Raw genomic sequence first — 24858 nt, 5'->3', positions numbered from 1 at the left:
AAAAAAAACTTTGACAATCATTATATGACCGCTTCGCTAACTTCGGGAGAGAATAGTTCTAAATCTCTCTAAATAGAAGTGGTCCGGTGCCACTGATTAAGTGCGTGATTAAGTGCGTGAGGAGGTTCAGGGAAGGTGTTGACTCTAGACATCCCCTGGGTGTGCTCAGGGACAACAGCAAACAGCAGAAACATTAGGCACAATGACCATGTGGAAATAGCCCTTTCGTGACCACATAGTGTCTTGCTGTCCCATCTAACAGCTTCCACTGCATTGGTCTGTGTCATAAAATGAGATGAAAGAAATCTATTTTAGCTTAGTTTTATGCCAACAGCATTGATGGCTGGAGCTAAAAAGAAACAAGAGCCAACAACAAAATCTTTGCTGAGAATCTGTATAGTTATGTAATATCTCTTCCTTATTATATAATGCCTCAGTGACCGAGTGAAAGATTATAATGGCAAAAATGCTTTGGCCAGTCTTAAGATGATTTTGTGTGCTGTCATTGAACTGTCAAAATAATTTTACCAATGATTTGCAAAAACCCTACTATAGCATCCACGAAATGACTAACGAAGCAGACAGCCCTCTCCCTGCCTTTCACTGTGTATGTTGCAGGCAAAAGCTATGAAGTCACACTAGTCCATAAGCAAAGACTCTCACCTCTCTAACAAGATCAAATTATTTCCTTTCATAAGATCACTAAGATAGCAAGTGAGGTCTTTATCTTTCTCAGATTCTCTACAAAGCCAGCCAAAGTTATGATGACTGATTTTACATTCACGTTATAAAAACAATCAATTGAGTTTTGCACACTACTACATTATTTAACTGTGTGGATGTATCTGGTGGTATGTTTTAACATAAATCTCAGCAGGATGTAAACAGGATACAGTAAACAAATTATTGGTGTTAATATATTCACACCCATTTCCTCCTTACACAAAACCATCACATTACACTTCTTTTGAAGTATGCAGATGATCATCATAAAAATTCAGTAGAATATTCATGAATGTTTATTTAAAAAATATACAAATAAACATGTATCACCACTACAGATTTACAACACAATGTGCCTGTTAGATAGCCTGATATATATCACCTCCTATCTAATCCAGGAATCTATTAGAAGCAAGAAGAGAGACGCTCAGCACAGGACATCAGGACAGAAATAGGCAGGAGATAAATAGGGATTGATGACTTCAATTTTGTCAAATACAAACCTCACAGGGTAGGCAATAGCATTCGTATCACTGTTTCATCTATTTGGATCCAACCAGATGTGTCTCGACTTTAAGAACAAGATAGCATTGTCACAAAAAATACCAATGGAATAGGATGCTCTGTTTTTATACCCTGTTGAAACAATATCACTCATTGCAAAGTTGCAATATAACATTGATATTGCAACCCACTGTTGCTGAAGTGGGTGATAGCTGAAGTGTGAGAGAAATTCAGATTCCCTTGACATTACATCATAGCAATTATTTAAAAAGTCTGACTTTAAAGCAATTATACATAAGTATAAGTTCTGCTAGGTTTGACTACCATGGGAGTCAACCTCCTACCTTTGATGTTCTATTCACATGTGAAATCATTAGGGATAGACTTCCCTCTCTTTGGAATTTCACCAACGGTTAGCATAGACACCCACTGTTGATATCATTAGCTGTGATTATAATGGCCAGTAGAATCCTGGATAAGTGCATTCACAGAGCATGAGAGCTATCAGGATGTAATTAATTTACAGTAATTTACAGCAAATAACTGTTTTTTTTACAGCATGGGGTAATTTTGCCAGCCTGTATAAAACATTCATGCAAATACACTGAATATTTACAAGCTAAAACTCCAGACTCCAACAGCACCAATTACACTCAAAATGAAATTTTTACACCATAATACAGAATCAGGCTGCTCCCAACTTTTTTGCCATTTTCACTTTACTATACACTTTACACTTTACTATAACTAAACGTGAAACAGATGTCTGTATGTATGTTTACAGAACAGAACCAGGTTTAAATATATTTTGCCTTCTAACCTGTTTATCATGTAACATTGTGCATCCTAAAAGAAACTGTGTCCTCATTTTCAGCTTTCCAGCTCAACAGAGAAATGCACTCTTTAGCTTTGGATGTTCATCAAAGCGAATTTCAAAGTATAAATATTCATGTTTGAAAATAAGACTTTTTCTTCTTCTGTGTTCTTTTGAGACAGCAGTGCACGCATGAGGCGCGAGAAGGAGACACGGAGCCAGAGTGAGATTAAGGGGACTTTTCCTCTGCTGTGGCCACCATTCAGGAATGGGAATTCTTGGGCCACAACAGTGTAGTGAGATACACGCCAAGCACTCGCACAGGGAGCTACAGCAACCACTGTTAAATCTTTGATCCCAGACAACAAGTGTGCACAGCCAATACCAGCTACTATCACACAGACAGATGGCTGGGCAGAACCACATGTGTCCCACGCACCCAGTGGCTGGCATTGTCTGGCGCGCCCTGGTCGTCTCACACTTTCAGGGCCTCGTGCACGCCCATGGCGGAGAGGCGGCGGTTGATGTTGCGGTAGCGGCAGCGGAGCAGGTCGCGGTAGGTGGAGCGCAGGTCGCGGTTGAAGAAGGCGTAGATGAAGGGGTTCATGAGCGAGTTGGCGTAGCCGAGCCAGAGGAGCGTGCGCTCCAGCCAGGCGGGGCCGCAGCTGCACAGTGCGCCGCAGGCGAACGGCCGCGCCGTGGTGAACACGAAGAAGGGCAGCCAGCACACGGAGAAGACGCCCACGATCACCCCCAGCGTGGTGGCCGCCTTCTGCTCGCTCCGGAACACCGAGGCGCTGCGCCGCTCGTGATGCAGCAGTCGCGCCAGCATCGACCACTCCTCTCCCGGCGGCCTGACCGGCGCTGGGGCCAGGCGCACACCCTGCGGGCCAAATCCCTCGCAGGTCGTCACAGCGACGGCGTCCGCTGGGGGGTCCCGCCAGGGGCAGGGCGCCAGGGTGGTGAAGCGATGCTTGGCGCCGCTCTTACGGGCGGCCCGGAAGATCTTGTAGTACATGATGAGCATGACGACCATGGGGATGTAGAAGGCCACGGCAGTGGAGTAGAGCGTGTAGCCCACGTCCTGGCTGATCAGACACACGCCCGCCGTGTTGATGTTCTGGGCCCAGCCGCAGAACGGGGGCAGCGTGATGGAGGCCGACGCCAGCCACACGCCCACGATCATCTTGGCCATCAGCTGCCCGTTCTGCCTCGCAGGGTAGGTCAAAGGCCGGGTGATGCCCAGGTACCTTTAAGAACCAAAAGAACCAAGAGAAGGTCAAAGGTAAAAAAAAAAAACAGCAATTAGATTGCAATGCATTCAAGTTTAAACAAGGAATTCTACCAACTCTGCATTTTGTAATTAAAATGAAACAACTCAAAACACACCACCTCAAAGAAGCAAAAGATAAAAAATTGATAACTTCAGATTAAGCATTAATCCTCCAATTTCCCAAAACCAATATTTATGAACTGCTTGAGGTATGAACGCAGCTGCAAAACACACCTGTAAATCAGCATTCCTAAAAGGTCCTTTATAACTTCGGCAAGCCTCTAGATAATATATATTTAAGTCTCTGCATAGATTGCTGTTGCATGCACTTCCCAGACTGTATATTAGTTCCTTTGCAGCAGGGCACAGTGACAGGTTACAAAGCCTCTGTCAGCATACATTGCTGTACCACTGGTTACCGAAGAGAGAATATGCAACCACAGAAAAAACAGAGTATATGTCTGTCTACAATATATGCTTGGGTCTTGACAGACATCCATGCTGTCCTGTATAATTTATAATACCGACAAGCAAAATGTAATGCAGAATGAAATCGTACACATAAGAATCTGACATACAGTAGGCTGCTAAAAAGTAACAATTTTTGCTTCAATGAATGTACTGTAATGAATCATGACTCTTCGAATATGACACACAGACAGATAACGTTCCCTGTAAGATATAGAGGTACTGTAGGGGACAGTACAAGACAACTGACTGTCCTCCAAAGGACATGTACTCTAACTTTAGCGATGCCTTTTGAAGATGTCTTCCAGGATTCTCGCTCCCTTCAGAGTGTCAAGGCTGAACACTCAGCGCAGATCTAGCAGGTGACATGTGACGGGCCTCACACATGCCTTTACCTGAACACATCCTCCATAACACAAGCTGACAGAGCAGGCAGGTGAGAGGAGAAGCAATGATCGAGTTCAGGGGCGAAGACATACAGTAGCCCAATGTGATCTCTTGCTCATGGCCCTAATGTGTGATACCATAGAGGTCAGCATGTTCATTTCACAACTCAACTGTAATCACATGTGGAACCATCATCTTCTAGCTATTTCTAAACACATTCAATTGTTTTAATAACAGGTTACTGCAGAGAGCGATTAATAGAGCAATTTCAAAACAAGATTTTTTATTTAGGTTAATCACTTAGCCGCTGCCAATTGTGTCTTTTAATTACAGTTTAATTGTACTCTCATTTTGTCCTCTACTCATTTTGAAGAGCAGCCATGGCATAAAATTGTGTTCTGCTTTCTGTGGTTAGGCCACTTTCTGTTCTGGTCATGACACAAAACTGTGTGCTAGTAGTGCCATATGCACTCTTCTGGATACTACTCAATATCATGGCAATACTTTCTCATTGCATATTAAGATTGCCATTTGGAGAGAGCAGGGGACTTTGTACAGCATCTGCAGTGTTTAAACCACTGCGTGGAGGTTTAATTTGAACAGAATCCTAATATAGGAGTTACATTTAATATTTACACCATTACCTATAACAGTAGCAAGATTATCAGCCATATACAATTACATGCTATTGCAACTAAAAAAACTAAGATTAAAACGACTCAGACCAAGAGCAAACAGCACATATCACACTGATTAGAGCCATTGAAAGTAGTCCACCTTTGCTAATGCTTTTACAATTCCAAATGTACCAAACCAGCATAAAACCACAAAGCTCTTGATCAGTCTAGCCTGACTGTAATGATCATATGTAAACAGCAAAGAGTGCAAGTGAGGGAAAGGACATAAGGCATACGCACAAAAAGGGTCAAAAGAACACAAGTGCCTGCAGACATTTTTGATGTTAAATAAAGGTGTCCTTGGCATATCCTCACCTTTCAACACAATTGTATTTAGAGTGATGTAATTGCTAAACCAGGCATCAGGTTTAGTTCTTTAGAAAAAAAAGTATCTAGAGACGTTTATATTTGTACATTTTGTACAAGATTGTATGTGGTCTGTGAAAAAATATTTTGAATTTCTGTCTGCTGCTTGAAATAAGCCTCACACCACACCACGACAGCTGTAAAGGACCAGTTTAAGCTACTTTTTAAAGGCTGCACTGCACCGAATTTATACAACCTGGGCCGTCGTGTTTATTGTAGACCAGAGGAGTTACTTTATATTCTAAGAAATTGACAAGTCCCTTCAGAGAAGTTTTACTGCAATATGTGCCAAGGTGTATAAAACAAAACCTGGACATTTGCATTTTGATAGTGAAAATGTTACAATTCCCAATCCACCTTTTCTTGACTTTGCAAAACTACACACTTTTAGCATATGGCCACTACTTGTGACTGTAAAGAAATTTGAAATACTGATTGATTGATTGATTGATTGATTGATTGAATTTTAGGGAGTATTTATTTCATGGTTATACTGATAAACAGAGAAAAACACATATTTACATATGCTCACACATTGCTGTGCAGAAGACTTCTTTCACCGTTGTCATTATTGCCTGATTTATGATTGCAGTGTCATAAATTAAATGGGGGGCCTAGGGACCAGTTATATGTTGGCACAGCATCTCTGTTGGAGATGAGAGCAATGCCAGAGTAAAACATAAAATGGCTCCTCCCATCCTGGACTGAAGCCAGTCTGGTAAGCCATCTGATGAACATGCTTTGAGCCTAATACCACTCAACACATTACTTGGGAATGGGATTTATTTGATTTAGAAGGTTAACTAGTCAGAATTGCCCCTTATTTCTATACTGAATATTTCCTGATAAGTGAAATAATGTGATATCGGCTGACAAGGGATCAGATGAAAAATTATGTTAATTTTCACATAACATTTCTATAGATATAATAGTATTTTCTATCTTGGACCTATATAATATAGGTCCAAGATAGAAAATACTAAGCTTGAGGACTTAGTATGCAGACTATATGAGGACTTTGGTGAGAAAATATATATCAACACATTGAGTCCTGTAGGATTTCTTGCAAAAAGTGAAATTTCAGCTGATATTGTTTTGTATTATGGAGTCCTACTTTTAGAAACAGAAAACTTAAAAAAATTAAAAACATCAGCGCATAGAGAAAGTCCTCCCTATGCAAATATTACGTAAAATAATTGTTACAGTCACTGGTTCAGATCAGTCTCTACTCTTGGAAGGTCTTCACTGCTGTCGCCTGCGGGTAACTCAATAAAGACATGACTTATGTGCCTATTTGATACTGTTGTTACAGAACAGATCCAGGGCTTTTGGACAGCTTTTTGGCAAATGAAATGAACAGGTACAAGTACTGAAAAGGTTAATACCTTTGAAATAATTTATATTCAATTCAAAATGTAAAAAAAGTCTCACATGATTTGTCACCTTTGATGTTAACAGTACATGCTCAAAGGGAATGCTGTAAAGGCCAAGAACAACATTTGTCCCATTGTGCTCTTTGCGTGTGACAAACACCTAATTATGGCTGTAATATTTGATCCCAGGGGACTATTTTGCAAAATATCACAGGAAGTCATTGTGGTGTCATGCTCAACATTCATTGAGTATGACGTGTATGCAACAAATTGGCAACAGGCCGATAGAATTCAGGCAAAGATTTTTAATTTCCATGCTACACCATGCATTGGTTCAAAAGCTGGTTCTCTTTTCCGATGCTTTAGTTGATCATAGACACAGTAGGGGGTCATTAACTCTCAAACTTTAGTCCGATATACCATATGTTTTGATGCATTTCTCATTTCAGGACCTCTGAATTATTCATGCACTCCACTTAAAAGATTTACAGTTTCACGTATCACATCGTAGGCCGCTGCAATATAACAGCCAACTTGCTGTAAAAGGTCTGAAATAGAAACACCTTTGCCAGAAACCATGAAATACACAAAAGAGGTACGAAGTTCTCCTCCTGAGATTTGGAGCTCAAATCCAGTGGGCAAATTGTTCTGCTCTGCATAATGGCATTGAGGTTGACCCACATTTCAGAAAGACATTCATTGATTCATTTATGCTGAGGATGTCTGGCTTTTGTTCCAATGCAGTCATGGAAATTGTGATTTTGCTCTGCACTATTTATTCCACAATACATGAAAGCAGGACAGTTGCACCCTCACCTGCACAGCTGTTTGCAAACAAACCTACCTAAACAATACAAAAACGCAATATGTTAACAGGTTCAGACATTTGATTATTTAAACATGGGAATAAAATATACTGGATTATGCACATATACAAATTGTAAGCCTACATGACAGATATCTGTATTACAGACTACATTCTGTTCCCAGGACTACCATGTCAAGCTAGTGTACTCTTCATCAGAGGCTGTTGAAGCATGTACAACCACTTTTATATATATCTGGAGAATCTCAATAAAACAGTCTTTGATGGGGAGAGACATGACCCACCGTCCCCCAAAATGGAATCTGATCTATGGCTCAGCATCAACCAGAATCCTAGCATTCCATCCCTCCATTTCACAGCAGGCATAGGGTGCAAATCCGAGGCACCAAATAAACTGAGTTTGATCGGCATCCAATATAGGAACCGTCAAAGCCTTATCTAAGTCATTCCTCATTCCAAGTCCATCAAAATAGATCTACAAGTAATTGGACATTCAATTTCCATCAAATCCCCAATGGCTTTTTCTTCATATATTTCTTTTTACTCTACATCTGATCCCCAGAGGGCAATGGTTACAGGACATGATGGTGATTCATGCAAGGAGCACTTGCGCCTCTGATAACCTCCCATATACCAACAACTACTCTGTTACTCAGGCACAGTCAATCAATCAGTAATCACATCAAAGGTCAAGAAGGCAGATCCACTGCTCTCACTCCAAATCCCTAGACAGTAGCCATATAGCCTACTGAGTGTTCACAATAAAATTGCATGGCAGATCCTGCATTGATAAAGTACGGAACTTTAATGTATTTGAATTCTTCCATGGAAAGGATCACTGTAGACATGAACAAGAAAAACCTTCCACTTTGAAAACAACATTAAAATGTTTTTTTGTTTTTGTTTTTTTTTATCTAAAAACAATAAGAACAATAGGTTTTCACCAAATTACCTCAGTAATGATGTCGTTTGACTTGCAGATGAAAATCTTACCTGTCAACACTGATGACACATAATGTCATTATTGATGCTGTGCAACACATTACATCCATGCTAATGAAGATGTTGCAGAAAACCTCTCCAAACAGCCAAGTACCTCCGGTCAGGTCGGTTACAATAACAAAGGGCATTACGACCAGCGCTACTGAAAGGTCTGCAACCGCCAGAGACACAAGCAGATAGTTGGAGGGCTGACGAAGTTTTTTGACCACACATACCGCTATAACTACCAATGTGTTCCCTATGACAGTTACCGCAGTGATGATAGACAAGGTAATTCCAATGATAACTGACTCCAATGTGCTCATGTCAAACATCTGGTCCCCACATGAATCATTTCTTGAGGGTTCATCCGTAAAGGTAGTTAAAGGTTCCTTGGTGCCATTCCTAACTTCAACTCCATTTTCTCTGTAGTCAAATACGAGTCCCGTACTCGACGTGGTGAACATTATGCTACTCCAAGTTGTGGGGCAAGTGAAGCCACGACTCGCTCAGGAACGCACTGTGTAGTATTCCATTCCCGCAAGGAGCAGTGGTGCGCTGAAACACCCAACCAGCCTGCCGTCTTCCCACAAGCGTGGTCCAACGGATGAATGAAAGCACAAGTGCGACTACAGTGGTGGACAGCAGTGCTGAGACCTCCACAACGTATCAACGAATTGTTTCTTGACATCTCCAGTGGTTTTAGAGCTGTGTGCACTTATGTGTCAATTTAAGATTAAACCATTAGCATTAGTATAAAAGATAGATAGATAGATAGATATACAAATATTCTGACAATTATTAGTTGTAATGTGTTTATTATTTGTAATTATTTCACACAAAACAAATAAATAAATAAACTTATTTGGCCAACTTCTCACAGCATCCCCTACATAACTTTGAAATTCACAGAAAAGACAAAAATACGTTTTGAAAGAAGCCCAGAAGTTAACACAGTGGCATTAATTTCCACTCTCTTCTTGCTTTTACCCTCTCTATTGTGCTTCTATAGCGGGAAAAAGATTTTATACAATTTAATTTCATGATTTTGCTTGCCTTCCCATCATCAAGGCCTATTTCAACCTAAATGGATGGGACATTAGTCTCGCAAAACAAAGTTACCTTTGCAACATATTTAGGGAAATCCACAGAAAGATGCAGCAACAAAAACAAGGGTTAACAGAAAGCTTCTATCATCTGCGAAAACCAACTTACTAGAATCACACAAACTGCCGCCAAGATAATCAGCCTCCCCACTCCCAGCCTATCACAGTCATCACACGTATAACAAGTACAATAGCAACCAACACAGACCACTTCCTGAGTCAATTTCACACTGCTTCCATCCGGCCACAGATACAAAGCACTGAACTGGACAAAAGCCCTCTTCAAAAGAAGTTTTGTCCCAACTGCCATCACAGTGCTGAACAAATGTATGTACATCCAGTGTTACTTTTGTACTCATGTCTGTTATGTGGATTTGTGTTTGATGTGCCTACTTGTGTGATGTGATGTGTTTGTATTTGTATTGGGTGGTGTGGAGAACATAACATATTATATGTGCTGTCATGTGTTAAATGTCATATGTTATATGTTGTGCTGTGCCCACATTCTTAGCTGTGGAACATGGAGTGATGTGTAAAAATGATTATCCCCCTGGGGACATTAAAAACTATCTATCAGGACATGTAGGCCTACAGATGACAAAATGTCTTAGTCTTTGTTTTGTTGTTTGTCATTTAGTAGGCCTATTCTGCCAGAAGATTGTATGTTTGTCTATCTGAAAGTTCATCCTTGACTTGGTGGATACAAGGCAACAGACTTGCCTGATATTTGTAAGGACAGAGAAAAAAATTCCCATTTAGTAAAATTGGAATATGTAGTCCGCTCCTTTTAACAGAAACGAAAATAGTCCTTAATGGCTAGGACCGTTTTTAACTTTTATATGTTGATTACATATCAAAACCTGTAATTTGTGAGTTTTACTCGAGTAAAGAAGTTGAATCAGTACAATACTTTTGTCGGTCTTTTTAACACAAATATCTGTCCTAGTTGAGTATGGTGTGTTTTGCCATCTCTAGAGGCTCTTTGAAAATCAGACATGAAATAATTGCCTCGAGTCTGATCAAAGCATTGAAGGGCTTTTCTTACCAACTAAACTATAGTGTATAGTTGCTACCCTCAGTAGAAATGTAGAAGGACAATTTCCATTTAATAGCGAGAACACAAGAAGACGGAATAGTTATCTTCACTGAGAGCAATTACGCCCCCCAGTGGGAGAAATGAAAATAGACTAATTTGGGTGAACCATAATTATAATCATCATCAACAAAATAATAAAAACAATTTGGTGGCTAGAGGGGGCACTTGGAGAGCACTGACAAACAGCCTATCGTTCAATGCTGAAAAAATAGGGGAAACTCCCTTGATCAGAACGTAGTCCAAAATTTAATGGGCTCTGCCACCATTTACCGCACCACCAAACTTCATGAAAAAAATCAGCCTGGTAATAGACACAGATAGTGAAACAGACAGACAGATAAAGCAACCAACCAACCGAATCTTCTCAAAATTATAAAAAGTCAACTTTGAGGTATGAAAGGCAATTGTTCAGATCTGCACAACAATTTAAATTAGTTCAAAAATAGGCAGAATCAAAAATGTCACGTCTGCTAAATGAATAAATGTAAATGTAACATTTTGGAATCTGCCTTTTTGAATGAATCCGAAATAAGTTTTCCGTGCTTAACAAGTTATCACCCCAGGGGGTAGAGACGGCATTGTATCAATTTATTATTACTTTTTATAGTTGTATTATGGGTTCCATCTGTCTCTGTGTGGCAACCATAAAGTTGGATTTGGCCATCAAAAGCTTGTGCCAGGTTGCCTATAGTTGACAACCACTTTTTAACATTGAGCCTGCTTAAAAACAATTGTGTGCATGTAAATTATTTAGTATGCACAATGGGCTCTGTGAGTATAAAAAAGGGAGCTGTTAAGGGACATTCATGTAAACTTTCAGAATTATACTAATCTTGTAGACTGAAATGTGTTTGATTCAAATAGACCACAATATTCAACCGATATCTAAATGAGGGCTCAAGTCAAATTAACTCCTACTTCCAAAAATGTTTTTTTAAACCATATCATACATGTCTAAAATTGTATTAAATGTGTTTATAATATCATATGTAGGCCTACTCTACTATAATATATTTGTTATAGTTTTGTTTTCACAAAATCTGTTGTGAGGAACTTAGGTCCCCCCAAAATTGTGCAATCTCAAAGATATCTCCTGTCATTGCAGTGTCTCTTAAATTAATTATATATATTTTTTTGTCAGAAATGTATTAATATTCTGAATAATGGAGTAGGCCTCTTTGGACACGTATTCTATTGTGTCATTCTCTTTTTGGCCACAAAGTGCCACTGGTGAGATGTGTAATAAATCAAGTTGGCCTAACTTCTTGCATTTTCCTTACCACGATACAACAATGTTTCACTGAATAATAGCAACATTTACTGTCATCAAAAAGTAGGGAACAAAATAAAATATACATGAATTATGAATACAGCTATATAATCATGTGTAATCTGTGAATGACACATGATGAAGATGCACAACTACATTACCCGTGAATCATTGCAGTTACCAAGGTCCGCCATGTTCTAGGAAATCCGCTTGTTCGTGGATTAGAATTTAATCCGAGAGAAGAGGGAGAGAGTCTGGACGATTCAGCGGGTCACGTCCAAACTGGAAGAAAGAGAGAGAAAACAAAACAAAACGAAGAGGCATTTAACTGGAGCAAAAATAGACTAGAACCACAGATGAGTGCTTTGTGTTGTATAAGTAATAGCTTCGGTTTTGGGAAATTAGACTTTTCTCTATACTACTTGCAAGATTTTTCTTGTATTTCCTTGCTTCGTTGATTCATCCCTGACTGAAAATTGACAAGCAGCTGGGCAACTACCAAACGAAGGACAGATACGGAAGGAAAATACAAGTTTAGGGTTAAAGCGGGCTCCCCTTTCCCCTCCCCTTTCAGAGTTAAACTGTTAAATGCAATATAGACATCGCATCCCATTTTGGGTTGTCCTGTGTCTGACAACGAATATTAGCCACATTGGTAATAGCAAAACGTAGCTAGCAGAGGTTGCTAGCTGAATTAACTAGCTATCGCTAGCTAGCTACGCGGAGGAATTATTTTTTCGAACCAGAGGAAATTTCAAGATGTCTGGAAAAGAGCAGAACAAACAGTCAACCACCGAAAGGCTTGTCAAAGGTAAGATTATCTTGTGTTCTTGTTTTGATCGAAGAGCTTTTTATGAGATGCATTTTATTTTGAATACTGGCTAACGTCAAACTAGCTAGCATTATGTGACTCTTGAAGTCAGTCAGCTAGCTGACCGCAGTAAGTTAGCTATCGTTAGCTAAGTGGCAATGTTGGCTAGAATTATTAGTTGGCCGAGTGTCCACTCCTCGGGAGTGCAGGATGCCAGTTACCCCTGTGTTACATATAGAACATATTTAGTTCTTAAGGAAAAGGTAACGGATATTTTGCGTGGATCATGTTTTTTGTGTGTAAACCGATTTGCATTGCATCTCCTATTCTCATTTCCTTAACAGAAGATGCTAGCTAGATGACTGTCTGACTAGCTACTTCATGAAATACGCGCCTGCATCGGTAGTCCGTTCGGAGTTAAAGTTATCTATCCTGGCTAGCACGCCAGCATCCCGCTCTTATGAATTTCAATATTATTTCGAACCTCCTTGACGTATTATGATTACTGTTTTTCTCCAGACTATGATCGGCATTGTGTGTTCGAGACTTGGACAAGATGGCTTATGCAGTTTTGTTAGCTTTAACGTGTGTCCTTATCCGTCGTTGTCCGAAACGGAACAGCATGCATGGTCAATGTCATCTCTCTCCCCCTCTGCGCGGCTGAATTCCAGGGGCTCTTCAGTCGTAGTGGGAGAATAAAATATGATTGTAAACTCTTGTTGACGCTGTTATGCTGAATGCGTTTAAACATGCTATCAATTGGCCTTTAAATTAATTTAATGTATTCACATGGATGCTATGCTACAGTCGTCGTGCTCTCATTCACATCCAACAAGTATCTTTATGAATTTGCATGCGAGGGCTAGTACTGTAGGATGTATCAGTGGTCCGAATACTGTTGACAATGTATGGGTGTGAATATTAAAGCTTATTTCTGGTCGAGCATTGGTATGATGCTTGTTCTCCTTTTTCAACCCGATGCCATTTTGAAGTGTCAGTGCGGATAGACCCGGACTCATTGACCATTAGGTGTTTTCAGACGAAATTTTCTTCGGTAACGTAATGCATATTTTTTCTGCTCAGAATATTTTTACATGTAGCACGGTAAATGGATCTGCATTTACCTGTTCCTTTAATCTCAAAGTTATTAGGATACTGAACTACAAGATCAACATTACTGCATACCACCAACATGGTAATTGTTTGTGATGCAAGGAGTGTCTTATTTTCTCTGCAGTCAGGCACCCTTAGGCTGTTAAAAAGAAGAAAAGAAAGCACACTGACAGTTGCCACCTAATAAGTAGACTGACATTTTGCCTTGGAGTTGTAAATGGACTGAGGCAGACATTGTTAACCAGGACCCTGAGAAACTTCCTTAGCCCCAGGGATGAGCCATGACCCCCGGATCCCTAATTGGATTGTTACATCTTAGGTGGTGGAGGTGTAAAAGGAACATGGGAGCCAGGGCTCTTTTGATTAAAGCTGGCCCATCCTCTGGCACAAGGCCAGCTGAGCTCCCGGAGTCCCTCACCAGTCTTCTCTTGCTAAGAGCGTAATTGATTCACTAATGAGTTGTGCTTATGGCTTGTAGTGTGGAGGCTTGGACACTAGTTGCCACATAAGGCTGCAGAGGGCAGAGTGTATGCCCCTCTTGTTTGAGAAGAACTCACTGGACTAAATGGTATCTCTAATAAGCCATGTTAAACCAAGCCCTAGTAAGCCATTTTGTCGTGCCATGTGGGTGATCCCAGAATCCAATGCAATGCAAATGTCAGGGGGGAATTTGTATGTCATTACTAGGAGTCTTTTGGGAAATCTAGTCACATTGCATCCCTTGTTAATGTTGCTACCCCAATGGCATGGAACGGTCCCTTTGGTGTTAATGATTTCATTGATTAATTTACCGATTAATTGGTTGGGTACAGGGGTATGAGTAGCACGGCCAAAGGGTGCGGGGACAGGTCTTGATGTGTTTGGGCTTGATGCATAAAGAGTGCATCAAAAGGTTAGCTAAAGCTGGCTTTTTTTTCATGAAGTGCTTTTGTAATTATTCATTGTGGCCACGGTCTTGGGAATGGTGGTTTTTGAGTGGTTAGTCATGATCGGATACCATGCATGCACATTCTACAAGTTGCAGCCAGTTACAGGCACGCACACTAGTACCATGGTTCCAGTGAACAAAATGTGCAATCGCTGTTTGCAATGCATGTGCTGTTCCCAGCAGAGGCAGGTGTTGTAGTGTTCCACGTACGACTGTTGGTGACTAATTTGGGGTTTGATATTCAGAATTGTGTAGCCACATGCAAATGAGTCCTACAGACCTGCTTGGAGAGCGGGGGTCCCTGGGCTGTCGTGCACACTTGAAAGCTCTACTCGTCCACTTGGGCCCCGCTTGGCTGGGTTAAGTGCTGTTAAATGCTTTTCAAATCTGCCAGTTTCTCTCCATGACTCACTCTTTTTCTTTTCTTTTCCCTTTTTTCTTTTTCAAAAGCAGTGTCACGACCAATTTTGTTGTGCATATGCATTACCATTTCAAACTAGGTGTGAATCATACAGAGAAATTACAGTGTAGGCCTGGTGGTCCACCATGGTGGGTGGTGATGGACTCTCCTGAAGCAGTGAAATCGGATGCTTTGACACAAAAAATGTTTTTCTACAGGTGCTTTAGTCCATAATAGATGTTTCCTCTTAGCTAAGCATGCAACACATTAAGAGTGGCCTTGCATGTGTCAGCCCTGCAAGAAGAGAACATGCAGTAATCCTCCCACACTCCAGATTCCAACTGCACCACCTGCCAATCCTATCCAGTGTGCTTTCAATGTGAACCAACTCCGTGGATAGCCAGCATGACAAAGCCTTCTGTTCCTGGCTTTCCCCCTTCATACGTGCAGAGAACCCTATTGGTGGATGGGGCATCATGCATGTCTAAATGTTGCAGTGACAACAATGTGCCACGTCAGGTCCCAGTGTAAATCCTGGTGTTTTCTGACCTTCTGGCTTATTTACAGATGGTAACAGGAGACGCTGGTCCAGCACCACCCTGCCAGTGTAATTACTTGGCCCTCATACATGATTAAAGCTTGCCGCGGCCCTGACCAGGGAGCCCAGGGCCCCACCGTCCCAAATAGTGTGACCTCTGGTCTGCCACAGAATTGTCACACACACACACACACACACCAGCCTGACAGCCCTCAGGACCGTCTGGAGCTGACGTCAGTTCAAGATGGTCCTGTCTCAGCTCCAGATTTTTCAGAGGCTTTCACTGATTGAGTTTTAGTCATGGAGCCCAGCAAGGACGAGATCAGCCTTCATCACACAGAGCCGCCTCCAACTCTTCATAAGACTTGGTAATCAATAGGATTGATTGTTGAGGCGATGTCTGTACTCAGATGGGTTAAATAAGTATTAAGTTAATAGTAGTGGAATGTGCTCCCCCTGATTGCTAAGAGATTTTCGCTATTGCGAATGATAACTGCAATTGCCAGGAGAGTAGATCCTCTTTAGGGCTTTTCTCTTTGCCACATCTGTGGTTGCACAGTGAGCTAATTCTGTCAACATCTGTTGTGCACCCAGATGAAGTTAAGCAACTGCTGCAGAATTTCATTGTTGTTGAACCAGCAGTCTGAATTATGTTTTATGTTTATGGTATTTGGCAGATGCTTTTCGGAGGGAACATACAGTATGTCAACACTACATTATTAGTTAAAAATAATAGTTTATAATAGAAGTCTACATAAGCATAATAACAGTAATAATAACAATATAAATAATAAAATCATTGAATATTTTCTTAACAAAAAGCATAAACATACAAGCCATAACTCTGTAAGAGAATAAGTTAAGTGCAGGGTCAGTCTTCAAACATTTCTTAAGTTTCAAAACGATCAAAAGAACGTAGAACATTCCAATGCATTCCACCAACAAGTAATCACAGAGGGAAAGTGTCTTGACCGTGACCTCGTAGTCTTAATGGATGGTCGACATAACAGATGCTCATCCGAGGACCGCAGTGGTCGAGAGGGGACGTAGAGCAGGATCATGGAATTAAAGTAGCAAGGTGCATATCCAGTGTCCTATAGGCCAAATTTAGGGATTTGAAATTTGTTCTGGATGCTATAGGAAGCCAGTGGAGTTATGTGGATGTCTTTGGCTGCTGCATTTTGAATCCTCTGTAATGGTCTCACTATACAAGCAGGTAAGTCAGCTAACAATGCATTGTAATGGTTCAGTGTGGAACGAGCCATGGCCTGTACAAGACGTTCTGTGGCATGTTGTGTTAGATAAGGTCTGATGGACATTTGACTGAGTTGGTGATGGTCAGGAGAGTGGATAGAAAAGGCTGTAGTATTATCCCTGTGAAAGCTGTTTGACCAAAAGACCTCCGATTCCAAAATTCTGTTAAATCATTGTTTGTTGTGATTCCTTTACTGAAAAAAATGGATGAACCTCCTGTAACTAGGCTACTTGATTATACACTGCCCTGCCAAAAAAATCGCCACTTGGATTTAAATGAGCAAATAAGCAAGAGCGTTTGATTGGTTAATTACGACAGTGACTAATATGGTTAATCTGGCAACATGTTATTTAATCTTATGCAGTGAATACCCTCTCATTTCTTAAACACCCATGTCCGAAGACATGGTCATAGGAGATCGCTGAAATGACTAAAACTGGATCAAGAATTGTCCAATGCATTATTTAAATACATGTATGGTCTGGAAGGATGGTGCCGAAGAATGTGGTCGGAAAACAATCTTGAAAGACAGTGAAACCTTCGACGTCAGATCATAGAAAATTGATAGTAGAACTCACAGCTATGGGGCGATGTTGATATTTGTTGGAGAGGCTGATCGTAAAGTTTGCTAGGGAGCATAAAGATTGGACTCTGGAGCAATGGAGAAAGGTCATGTTGTCTGAGTCCTGATTCACCCTTTTCCAGAGTTATGGGGATGTCAGGGTAAGAAGGGAAGTGCATAGCCCATCATGCATAGTCCCTATTGTGCAAGCCTGTGTGGGGGCAGTGTTATCATTTTATTGTCAGATAATGTTGCTGAACATTGACCTGACAACTCCGTATCTGCTGACTACCTGCATATTTTTGAATTTCCCCTAGGGATCAATAAAGTATATCTATCGATCTATCGAATGACCAAGCTTTTCCAATCAGTGGATTTTTTTTCTTTCCTGATGACATGGTCATATTTCACAGGCAACAGTACCTGGATTCATAGGGCTGTATGATTCACGGAGCACGAGACATCTTTTTCACACATGGCCACCGCAGAGTCCCAAGCTTAACCCCACTGAGAATCTTTGGGATGTGCTGGAGAAGACTTTATCCAGTGGTTTGACTCTCCCATCCTCAACACAAGATCTTGGTGAAAAATGAATACAACTCTGGACTGAAATAAAAGTTTGCGTAAGAGTAAGAGACATTGCATGAGTTTATCGAAACAATGCCATGGCAAATGCATGCTGTAATCAAGTAATCAAAGCTAAATAAAAGCAGTCCAACAAAATATTAGAGTGCAACTTTTCTTTTCAGACATTAAAAAAGTGTTATTGTTCAGGCAGTGTTTATCCAGTCTTCTCTGGATTTTCTCTATAAGAGTGTGATGCTTAACTCTGGTGTTTAATTGTACATCCACCACAAGTTGGTTATTTTGATTGGCTATCGCTGTGCTTCTCTGGTGTGGAGCCTAGAGCTTGTGGCTTTTGCTGTGTTTTGAATCAAAAGAAACTTGTTACTCAAAAAGACCTAAAAACGTATGTATTGGCATGCTGTCAAAGTATTAGCCTAATTATTTAAAAATGCAATGCAGCTGCATGATTTTCATTTTCAGCCATTCATAGCATATCTTCTTGATCTTCAGCCTAAAAGGACGCATTGTAACACAAGTCTACTTAGCGGTCATGGTTTTGCATTGCTTACCTGTAGCTCTTTGCATTTCGGTGACTGCTGTGTGGTGCTCTCGTTTATGTCAGGGCCAAAGTAATCGCAGAGCTAAGCTATTCTCTCTTCCAGCAAAATTCTTGGCATTTCCAGAATGAGTTAATGGCGTGTCATGGAGAGGAGAATTGAACCAGTTTAGCTCTTCTCAGGAGGCCAGCCCGGTCGCCTGAATCTCGTGTGACCTGCTTTTGTTTGAGGCATGTCGAAGGGAGCCTGCTTCAGGGGGGACAGCCCGCAAAGAAGATTGATTAAAGTGGAGTGTCTGACTGGTGGAGGACCGTGGGCCCGACGAGACCCGTCGAGTGTGATGTCGTCGGGAGATCAATAGCGGCTGCACTGCAGCAGTGTCCGCTGCTCGGCACATCAGCTGCTTTCTGACGCCTGTCAGGTGGCGCGGGCCTCGACCGACAGCACCTGCTGTTCGGCTCACCTCACACCACCACACTAACTCTTATGGGTTTCCAGCCAACTCATTGGCATCCTTAATGTGCACTCATGAAAATTTGGCTGAACAAAAATTTGAATTGGCGCGCGTTCGGTTATAATGCAAATTAGAAATGGACACTAAAAGGAGTTGTGTTCAACAGAAACACCTGATAAAATTGCAACAGATGCAAATTTATGTGTTTCTATTAACCTTAATTACAGTATACCTTATTTGAATAAGGAGGTAATCCACCCCACTAGCAAATTGAATGTTCACATTAAAACAGTTTTATATGGATTTCAAGGATATCCAGTCAGGAGTTCTTATTGGTCAAAATGTGTCTTAAAGTTGGATGGCTTTGTTTTGGTTTTTCAACAGCTACAGGGCCCTTAGCCAAAATGTGGAGCTGTGTTGTGTGTACCTGTGCGCTCGTACGTAAAAATCAGGACTTGATCAGCTGTGTGGGTTGGCGGGAGTACACAGCATTGTGTGGGCTCGGCATGGGTCTCAATTTGGCTTGGCTGACAGGCCCGCCAGGTTGAGAACGAGCCGTCATCCTTGGGGCAGTGGAATGAGATTGAGCTGTCCGAGGAAGCGGCATTGTGTGGGGGAGGCAGTCAGACGAGCTGGTTTTGAATGGTGCTGTCAAGTTGGACAGCTGCCCATTTGGTAGTAAAATCTGCCCTCTTCCGTGAACGAGCCCGGCGCACATGCAAATCGGCCCTGTTTAAAGCCGAGGAGCTCCCATTTGCCATTCAGTGTGCGCGCAGACCCTCAGGCAGATGGTCATTTTGATTTTTTTTTTTCTGTTTTCTTTTTTTTTTTTTTTTTTTTTTTTTTAAGTGAGCTAAGGCAAATGAGCAGGTGTGCCTTGGCCACCCCCTCAGGCGTTAAGGCTGGCTGGCTACAGCACACCATTTTCACTTCCTCTTCAGTTCACACAGCACCGCTACTCTACTGTACCACCAGTAGATGAGTGAGAGAGATAGATAAAGATAGGCTCTCTCTCTCTCTCTCTCTCTCTCTCTCTCTCTCTCTCTCTCTCTCTCTCTCTCTCTCTCTCTCTCTCTCTCTCTCTCTCTCTCTCTCTGGCATGCTGTCATCTTGGTTCAGTGCATAAGTCAATCATTCACTGGTTTTGAAAATGCGCCTCCTGAGAGCAGGTTGGGTCTGAACGCCCCCCCCCCCCCCCCCCCCCCCCCCTTAGCCTCCTGGCTCCTCCTCCTCCTCCCAGCGCCTCAACTGGCTGCCCGGCATTGAGTGCAGTGGCAGAGGTCCAGGGCCGCATTCCTGCCCAGCCCCCGGTGTTGCAAGCAGGGGTAATTCCCCTGCATCGCTGTCAGCTGGAGTCCCGCGCAGCCTGGCCTGCCAGTGCCACGCCGCGGTGGAATGCCTTACCTATATATTCCTGCTGCTCAGAATAAACTCCACATCCCAGAGTGCATGACGACGTGTGTGTGTGTCTGTCTATCTATGTCTGCGTCTGTCTGCTTGTATGCACGCTGGCTCACACGTCAGTGTACGGCATAGGGATGTACACTAATGCATGGACCTCTTTATGTATGGCTCTTTAATATGTGCCTTGTGCATACTAGCCACAAGGCACCAATCTGCTCTGCTGCGCTGCATTAAACAAACAATGTCTGAACCTGCTTTCCCAGGCTAATAGAGGCTTTGCCTAATCCCTGGTTCTTAGTGCTTGCGCAAAGCTTACAACCTCTTCCCTGGTCGGCCCAGCTAGACCTCAGGATATTGCTGCGGTTTATTTATACACCGACCTCCCTTCCATAAGGCCCAGCAACAGCAGCTCTGCCCTCCACCCATCACCACCACTGCCCCTCCTTTGTGGATGCCCATGTTGCTGATGGGGGTGGGGGTTGCGGATGCTGCGGTGGCCATATGTGTGTCCATAACGGACATCATATCTCCCCCCAGGCCCTGCCTTCAGCAGCTGGTCTGGCCATCCCCCATCCATTTGCCTGGTTGAGTTGCCATGGACGTCTAGAAGACACTTCAGGGATGCAGGCAACGAGGCGCAGCATCGCACACTGCAAGGGAGCTCTGGTGTCGAAGATAGTCCCATGGTGACATTTGCAAGCCGAATATGGCTCATGGTAAACCAGGGCACTAGCAGTGTACTGGTAGATCATCATATTGTGGCAGTGTATTACACTCTTGCCTGTCTTAAAAAAAAAAGACTGATTCGTAGATTGGGCTCATTGCTTTCAGCAGTGCCCTCATTTAGCTGAAACCCTTGGATAAGAAGTGTCAGAATTAAAATGTGCCATCATGACCACAAACCTCACAGAGGAGCAAACCTCACAGCTGATCCTGTGCAAACATTTTACACACACACACTGTCTGAACCTGTACTCAAATCAGGGTATGTTGTGCCCTGACACTACGCTTTCCCCACTGGTTTTCTGTGTTGGCATCCTGTGCTTCATGCATTAGGCCAGTGCCACCCAAACCCTTAGGAGGCACATGGGGGAAAAAAAGACCAAGGTAGAGATGTCTTGCCGAGACTCTTCTTCCCCTTTGAGTCAAATTCAAACATTCACTGTGTTGGCCTTTTGCCTCAACCTGTTACACCCACTTTAGCAGATGCAAAAGAAACATTTAAACTGGGGTGCATTACCCAAAACCATAGTTGCTAACCTGTTAGCAACTTAGTTGGTTGGCAATGGGAAATTGCATTGCAACCAACAAAGTTGCTAACTTAGTTAGCAACTATATGGTTTTGGGAAACGTGCCCCCTGGCTAGTGGATCTACCTGCTCTCCGAGATATAAATGAGTTAAATCTTTGTGCACTCAACATCCCTCTCTGTCTGGTTCTCTCCTCTGTGTGCAGCGGTGCCGTACCCTCCTACTACGCGCCTGTCCATGAAGGAGCTGTACGAGGATGGCAAGCCCAAGGTGGAGCTGCTGAAGAGCCACCTGGTGAAGGAGGGCCGTCTGGAGGAGGAGGCCGCGCTGCGCATCATCAACGACGGCGCCGCCATCCTGCGGCAGGAGAAGTGCATGCTGGAGGTGGAGGCACCCATCACAGGTACACCAGCACCAACCCCCCCCCCCCCCCCCACAGACAGAGACAGACAGAGACAGACAGAGACAGACAGAGACAGACAGAGACAGACAGAGACAGACAGAGACAGACGTCACACTCAGACAATGGTCAGACATGTTTTCTTCAGAGACCCCCAGAACAGCCCATTGGTATATTTGTCTACCTCAAGCATACCACGTATAGCTGACGTTCTGCTGCATATAAGTGCATATCACATTACGTTCATGCTTTCTGGCCACAAAATGGTTAGCCAATAATATTCTCTTCCTAATGATAGTCACTCAGTGGCTATCTCTATGCCTTCACCCATTCTCCCATCACATCAAGCTGCAGTCATTTACACCAATTGCATTCAACATATTGCATGCTGATGCAGCATGATGCATTAACATTCTGGCCGTGGGCTAATTATGCCCCTCTCTCACTCCACTGCATGTCTTAATGTCTGCACAGTCGTATACTACACACAGACAGCTGCATAAACTCGAGCTGTCAAGCTCTGTGACACTCTTCCCCCAATTAGACACAATACCAGCAAATGCAGCAAAGCAAAAAGCATTTGGATGGCCAAGGGGCTTGTTTCTAATTGCCTACTAATAATATTACCCTCTGAAGACCATCTCTGAGCTGATGGGACAGGCAGGCAGACTGTGGTCATTCAATGACCGGGGAATAGACGATCATGTTGGTTTGCATTGGACGGCGATTGTATTACCCCCCACGGACCCCTGATGTCCTTGGCGCTGCCACATGTGCTAGGGGGGGATTTAAGTCCTCTGAAGTCCACAGGAAACCCCAACCGTCCTTCCCAACCCAACCCCCACCCCCCTCCCCGCTCCCCGCTGTGCTCTCTGAGACCCCTGCACACACTAACAGGTGCTGGGGGTAAAAATGGCTCCGTTTCCCCTGCTCCCTAGCGGGTTAGTATTAGTAATGCTCACCCCCAACCCACGCTGTCCGATGGGGCAGACGCTGCCCAGGCTGTCAAGGCCAAGGCCTCTCCCTGACAGCAGGCGCCCCCTCGCCAGGGAAGCCCCCGCCAGGACCGAGGGGGCGGCCTCACGGCTCCTCTTACAGATGGTGACATGGACCTGCGTAGCCTCTCCATGAAGACATGGGAGCTTTACTCGCCATCCGCATGCTCTGTGTCCTCCAGCCTGCGTCAGGCCCGACCCCCACCAACTTTGCAGAGAGACAAACATCAGCTTTTGTTTCCTCCCTTGGGAGCCTGTGTTCATAATTAGTTGCTGCCGTTTTGCCCCCTTTGCTCCCCTTGCCTGTGACTCAGATAGATGGAGGTGTAATTAGAAATGTTTGCTTACCACACACAACCCACAACGGTTTGTCCACATCCTCAGAGCTCTTCTCACCATTCTGCAAGCTCCCTTCAACATTGTGTTACTGTTTGACTGTCCCGCCTTTTTATTTATTTAGGTTTTTTTTGATGGAATTGTTTTTTTTTTTTTTAAATACTTCAAGCTGATTATAAATAGAGATGCACCGATAGATCGGCTGGTGACCGGATCGGCCGATTTTCACGTGATCGGCCATGACCGGCGACCGGCCGGTCAGTCTGAGACATGTCGATTTTATGCCGGTCAAATACACTCGTGCGCTGCAATTGTAACAACACCCAGCTGAGTTTGCAAAGTTTGAAGAAGCTAGCAACCAGGCCAACACTCAGGGCTGGATGTAGGGCTACAAAGAAAGCGCTAATAGGCTACTGAGTTTTTCTATGCAGCAAACGCTGTGCTTTACCATTGGCCTACTGCGTGGAATTTACTAAGCTGTCACTTCATTAGGCTACGTAAACATCGCTCATCACCGCCCGTTACTGCCGCTAATTGCGTGCCCACAGCTGAACCACAAGCCTGCTGAACGGAGATAAACGATTGCGACATTAAAAATAATCAAAGTTTAGCGATCATAGGCTAGGCTACATAATCAACAAGCAGCGACATACAGTAGCCCTAGTAGTTCTACTCCACTTAAAAAAAAAATACTCTAGGCCGAACTATTTACTGCACGTAGACTAGGGCTATGCCTTAAAATACCCTAGTCTAGCAGATTGAGAAGTGGATGTCGTGAAAGTGAACAAATGATAGCCTATTAGAAAGGCAAACAAACGTTAAAGTTGCTTTTGACATAGTAGCCTACAATGAAGAAAACTGATGCTCTGAATACTGAATCAGCCATCTCTGAAAGTTTCTATAGCCTAATTGATGCATTTAACCAGAATTTGGATTTAATTTTTTTCACTGCAAAACAGACGTGCACTGTTTTCATATGGTGGAGCACCTGATCGCTATTAGCACTTCTCCCCTGTGTTTGCGTGATAGCCTAGGCTACTACCACTTTTCCCTCGCCCTCCCATAAATTCATCAATGCATATGAAAATATGTTACATGGTAGTATGTTCAAATGTATCATGAAAATTGTTCTTAAATCTTTAGTTGGATATTGGATGTGAGAAGCATAAAATGGGTGTTCCATAACTTAACTTAATCCATAATTTGATACTGCATCTGAAGTTAGACAAGAATCTTCTTAGAAAAAGAATCTGTCTGCTCACCGGTTCCATTTTTTTTTAACAGCCATTTAATCATTGATAAGTTGATTACACGTCTATATTAACATGTTCTATCAAAGAAAAGATAGAAAATAACTATTTGTGAGTTTGCTGTAAAATGGTTAGAAGAAATGAAATTGGAATCGGCTAAAATCAGTATCGGCAG

General features: G+C 42.7%; 2 protein-coding genes across 5 annotated transcripts in view; one reads left to right on the top strand and one right to left on the bottom strand.

The window, feature by feature from the left end:
- Positions 1–1056: 1056 nt before the first annotated feature.
- LOC121679758 (5-hydroxytryptamine receptor 7) lies at positions 1057–8992 on the bottom strand. Its single transcript, XM_042058727.1, has 2 exons — positions 8405–8992; positions 1057–3291 (listed from the first exon to the last, which is right to left on the bottom strand). Exons 1-2 carry the CDS (start codon positions 8857–8859, stop codon positions 2517–2519), a joined length of 1230 nt encoding a protein of 409 aa, XP_041914661.1. The 5' UTR covers positions 8860–8992; the 3' UTR covers positions 1057–2516.
- Positions 8993–12085: 3093 nt separating this feature from the next.
- ppp3ccb (protein phosphatase 3, catalytic subunit, gamma isozyme, b) overlaps positions 12086–24858 on the top strand; it is a 33455-nt gene continuing 20682 nt past the window's right edge. For all 4 annotated transcript variants that reach the window (XM_042058725.1, XM_042058726.1, XM_042058724.1 and 1 more), the window contains exons 1-2: positions 12086–12675; positions 21908–22105. In XM_042058725.1, coding sequence (XP_041914659.1) covers positions 12624–12675; positions 21908–22105 — 250 coding nt within the window. In that variant the 5' untranslated portion in view covers positions 12086–12623. The remainder of the gene's footprint in view (positions 12676–21907; positions 22106–24858) is intronic.

Source organism: Alosa sapidissima, chromosome 13, assembly GCF_018492685.1.
Source record: "Alosa sapidissima isolate fAloSap1 chromosome 13, fAloSap1.pri, whole genome shotgun sequence".
NCBI lineage: Eukaryota > Metazoa > Chordata > Actinopteri > Clupeiformes > Clupeidae > Alosa > Alosa sapidissima.
This window is presented reverse-complemented; position numbering and strand designations above follow the sequence as displayed.

Coding starts and splice junctions, on each gene's coding strand:
- LOC121679758 (XM_042058727.1), bottom strand. CDS start 8,859: ATGTTCACCACGTCGAGTACGGGACTCGTATTTGACTACAGAGAAAAT. Junction 3,292..8,404: donor TGTGTCATCAGTGTTGACAG/GTAAGATTTTCA, acceptor TGGTTCTTAAAG/GTACCTGGGCATCACCCGGC.